General features: G+C 50.7%; 1 protein-coding gene across 1 annotated transcript; it reads right to left on the bottom strand.

The window, feature by feature from the left end:
* Window positions 1-237: 237 nt before the first annotated feature.
* Mchr1 (melanin concentrating hormone receptor 1) lies at window positions 238-3,460 on the bottom strand. The gene is given in 3 exon segments (XM_051189435.1): window positions 238-1,872; window positions 3,118-3,234; window positions 3,237-3,460. Coding segments are annotated over 3 exon segments (1,269 nt in total). The 5' UTR covers window positions 3,409-3,460; the 3' UTR covers window positions 238-892.
* Window positions 3,461-5,065: the final 1,605 nt, after the last annotated feature.

The following is a 5,065-nucleotide window of genomic DNA, read 5'->3' as shown; positions in this document are numbered from 1 at the left end:
CAATTGGGTGGATCCACAGTAATTCCATTAATGTCACTAATCCTATGTGGGTTTAGAAAAACAGATCCCTTACTTCAGCCTCCCTAAAAATGCAGTCCCAAACAAGATCCAAACACTATAGTTAAATGACCTCTCTTTCCTTATGTAGGACTAACTAACACTGTCCCCAAAACCCAACCAATTATGAAGGAGCCTCCATAATGACAAAGGTTGAGATTTGCCTTTATTTCATTTTGATGTGGGTGTGGAAAGCTGAAGCACAAAGATGATGCCAACATATTAGGCACTGGAGTGACCCCCAACACACGCACAATACATAGATGTTCACTCTGGGTCAGCCATGGACTGACTGACAGTTGTGCCCTGTAAAGAGAAAGCCCCTGTCACTGTGAAAGCCCCTTCTTTATCAGTTTCAAGATCCACATCTATCCTGGGTCTCCTTGTCATTCTCAGTTACTGGGCATTGGCTCTTTTGTTTTTTAAACTCCTGTGGGCTCAGAGCCCCACCCCAGTGTAAACATGCATCCCCTAGAGAGAAAGTGAAACCCACACAGGATGCTGGAGCTGAGACAGCATGCTTCAGAGATGATCACCAGCTTGGAAGAAAGGCTGCCTTTTTACACACCAATGAGAGATGAGAGGGAGAGCCCGGCTGTCCACCTCCTACCCCTGCCTGATTACAGCTAAGCACCTTCAACCTCTTCCCTTGGGAAAAAGATGTATGTGAGCTAACAGATAGAGCTCCCATGGAGACCAGTCAAACCACCATTTTCTTCTTGTTCAGCCAAGGGGATTTCTGAGGTTTGAAGATCCCCCCCCAAAAAAACCTGGCTGCTCCCTGCAAAGCCTCCCTAGCAATTTATGGGTCCCATAATTTGGGATAGGGGAAATGTCAGGTGCCTTTGCTTTCTGTCCTGTCCTCATCAGCTGTCTGAGCATTGCTGACTGTGCGAAGCTGCCCCTGGGCGGCAGGCTTCACTGACAAGACCAAGCGTTTCCGAAAGGTCTCACAGAGTACTATGTACACAAAGGGATTGAGGCAGCTATTGGCATAGCCCAAGCTGATGGCTGCATTGTACAAGTAGACAAATGTGAGGGTGGGACGGCTGATGGACAACTGGGTCAGCTGCAGCACATAGTAGGGTGCCCAGCACACAAAGAACACCAGACAGATGGCGATGGCCGTGCGAGTCACCCTCTTTGTCCGCAGCCGGATGCTACGCTGAGAAGCTGGGGCCACCGAAGATGTCATGCGCTGCAGTATTTTCACATATGCAGCAGTAATGACCACAAAGGGCAGGGCGAAGGCCAGAAAAAACTGGTATAGAGTGAACCAGTAGAGGTCAGTGTCTGGGTTTGGAAGGCGGATGCCACAGCCCACGGCACCCCCGGGGAAGGGGATGAGCCTGGCATAGAGCCACACAGGGGTGATGCTGATGAAAGAAAGAGCCCACAGAAGGCAGATTACCAGGGTGGCCATAGAGGGCTTCCGGAATTTGGTGGAGGAGATGGGGTGGACGGTGGCCAAGTAGCGGTCAATGGCCATGGCAGTCAGGATGTAAGTACTGGTGAACTGACTGTTGGCATCCATGGCTGTGATGAGGGTGCACATGGTTTCCCCAAAATGCCAGACTCCATTGCCCATGAGCTGGTGGATCATGAAAGGCATGCCCAGGAGGAAGAGCAGATCCACCACAGAGAGGTTAATGATGAAGATGTCCGGGACGTTGCTGCACCAGTGTAGCTTGGATTTCTTCACCACAGCGAAGATGACTGTGGAGTTTCCCACAATGCCCAGGAGACAGATGGTGCCAAACACGGAAGGCATAATAATGTTGATGTAGGAGACACTCCCTTTGCGAGAAGGTGACCCTGAGGACAGAAAGAGCAAGTGTGACCTGTCATCTGCTCTAGAAGCTGACAACCTGCCATCGGATAACACTCCTGCTGACCTCTTATGATCCTGATTTCAGCTTGAGGTCATTGTGTCATCTCCTACCATCTCTCCTCCCACACTATTGCTAACCCTGGCCTTTATTCCCCTCCACTGTTCCCTGGTGAATACTCCTACCCAATTTCTTAGACCCACCTGTTACACAAAGGACCTACTTCAGCCATTTACTCAGAGGGTCAGGGGTCAAGACTCCCAGATGTCTGCTGAGAACAGCCTCACATCCCTGGGATTCACCAGGAAACCTTGTCAAAAAACAAAACAAAACAAAACAAAAAAAACCTTGAAGGACATTCAAGAATGTGCTGGTGTGTGTGTGTGTGTGTGTGTGTGTGTGTGTGTGTGTGGTTTTCCTTATTTGTACTCTCATCTTTTCAGAGATAGCTGGCCAAAGGCTTTATGCAGATTCCTAGGCATATCCCAGGAGTGACTGTCACTGTGGGTGTGGGGTGTGTTTTAGGCTCAACAGCCCAGCCCTCCCCAGGCTTCCTGACAGGGATTTCCTTGGGTCATGTCTCCTGAGCCTGGGCTTTCCAAGTAGGGGCTGTGTTACACCCTAAAAGCTTGAGAATTTTCTCCACATAAACCGTTCACCCTTCCCTTTTCTCCCTTCTCCTTCAAAGCTAGAATTTCTGCAAATGTCAAGAAGCTTAATTCACCATAAAAGTTAATCCTCTCAAGCCCTGTGATGTCTTTTGCTCCCAGCAGCCTCTGCCAGAGGACAGCAAGGACCACTCAGACCCCATTACCCCAGTGCAAGGCCAGAGGATTGAGCCCAGGGTAGAGGTGAATCAAAGAGCTTCTGCTGGCTCCCAAGCTACCCGCCGGTTCTCTTGCTTGCTTTTTCAGCCTTGATCCCCCCGCCCCCCCCCCATGAAAAGCATATTTGGGACTCATCAGTAAGCTTTCCCCTGTCTGCCTCACGCCTCATTGCCACCAACCCTTGTTATTTCTAGATGTGCTTCTGCCCCACCTCTGTTCCTTCCTACCCCTTCTGTCCTAGCTAGCGTCCCCCTCCTCTCCACTTCCCTTCCAGGCAAAGCAGACTGCAGATCTCAGCATTGAGAACTGTAAGATAAAGTTTCCTAGGCAGTTTGGCTCTGGAGGTGAAACCTTCCTATTTTCCACACCCATCCCGGAGGAGGGAGGACTCTCACTCGACTCACCGGCCAATGTGAGATTATCCTGGCCATCGGAGATGTTGCTGGCATTAGGGCCAGTGGACAGCAACGAGGCTTGCAGATCCATGCAGCCAGTGCAGGTCGCTTGCTCCCTGGAGTTGAGCGCCCGTCCACCCACGCAGGCTGCGGCAGCCTCCAGTGCCTGCCACCGCCTTGTCCCGAGCGTGAGCCAGCCCTGCAGTCCAGAAAAGGGTCTTCCTCTGCCGCCTGGCAGCCTCTGCTGCCTCTGAGCCCAACAGCTCGCCCCACTCCCTCCTTCCCAGCTCCCACTGACATCACCTAGACACATTAACATTCGGAGGCAGATGCACGTTAACCTCTTCGGTCCCGGCTGCGGCTCCCACTCCTAACTGCCTGCAAAGCAGCAGCTAGACTCAAGCCGCCCCATGCGGAGGAGTCTTCCTTCTCACTGGCTCCTGGAGCTGTCTCCTGAGCTCACAGGGGTCACCAAGCTTACTTTACTTGACCATCCAGGTCTTGGAAAAGACAAAAGGGGAAGCAACCGGTAGTCTGCCTTAAAAGAAAGCTAGACCATGTGGCAGGAGCCAAGGGTACTGTTCCCAGTGCTGGGGACTCAGAGGCGAGACTGAAGCACCCTTGATCCTCAAGCACGCTGGAGGTCACCCTAGACCCTTCCTGTGTCCTGGTAACTTCCAAACATCTCCTTAGCTAGGTGGCGATTGCTAGCCCTTGCCTGGTGGGCCGAGGTGATTCTGGGCTTTTCATGCTGGCAATAGTCAGGGTCTGGGGTACATAAAGACCAAACTTCTCTCCACACAGCATCAGTCTGGACCCGCTATAGAGGTTTTATTTTCTAGTGCTCTGAGATCTCTGAGGCTTTGTCTGGGACTCTGGGATAATTATCAGAGTGAAAGAGAGTAAGTCCACACTGAGATTAGCAAGGGTCAGCAGCCTCAGTTAGCATAGATATTAGAGCATGAGAGCATTCTTTGCAGAGGTTGCTGTGGCCAGCTCCAGTAGATCCACAATCATCCACTGCCACCACACCAGGACCAGATACACAGTCGGGCTCCTTGGCTGCCACAGGTGCCCTTATTAATAGATTCAGAAGCACAGATACCCTATAGCTCCTTTGAGTTCCAGCCATTCCCTTCCTTGCCACCGTTGGACATCAGCATGCCTAGTTCTTCAGGCTAAACTATTAATTATCTCTATCAACTGTTATAGCTCCTCTTTCTTAGCCTCTTGGTCCACCAGCCAGATAGGGACTATGGATGTAGTTCAGTTGTTAAGTGTTTGTCTCACAGCCATGAACCCCACTCCCCTGCACTTGAACCGGACATGGTGTATGCCACTAATCCCAGCACTTAGGAGGTAGAGGCAGGAGGGTGAGATTTTCAGGGGCTGTTCCCCCACTCCACACACACACAGACACAAAGAAAAAGAAAATCAGATGATAGTTTAGCCATGAGTACAGTGGATGGTTAGTACATCTCTGATGGAGTACCCCAACTCTGTGATGCCCTCAGACCTACATGTCCCTTGCAGAGTTAGTAAAGGGGATGCTGTGGTCTGAATGAGAATGTCCCCCATAGGCTCAGACCTTTTTTGGAAAGATTAGGAAGTGTGTCACTGGAGGTGGTTTTGAAGTTTCAAAAACCCATGCCTCAGTTCCCAGTTAGCTCCCTCTGCTTCCACTTGTAGATCAGGTTGTAAGCCTATAGCTGTTTCTGCTACCACACCTTTGCTCCACCATCATGGACTCTAAACCTCTGAAACCATATGTCCAAACAAAACACTTCCTTTTCTAAGTTGCCTTGGTCCTGGTGTCTCAATAGCAATGAGAAACCAGGACAGGTGCTTTCTGAGCTTCCCTGGAGGACTGACTGGTCTGTGCTTTAGCCTCACATGGTAATTTCCACTCTAGTCCTCTGACTCCTTTCTCAGCACTCTGCCAAGTACCAGAAGGCCA

This window comes from Phodopus roborovskii, unplaced genomic scaffold (genome assembly GCF_943737965.1).
Source record: "Phodopus roborovskii unplaced genomic scaffold, PHOROB, whole genome shotgun sequence".
NCBI lineage: Eukaryota > Metazoa > Chordata > Mammalia > Rodentia > Cricetidae > Phodopus > Phodopus roborovskii.
The sequence above is the reverse complement of the archived record's forward strand: the minus strand, read 5'-3'. Positions and strand labels throughout refer to the sequence as shown.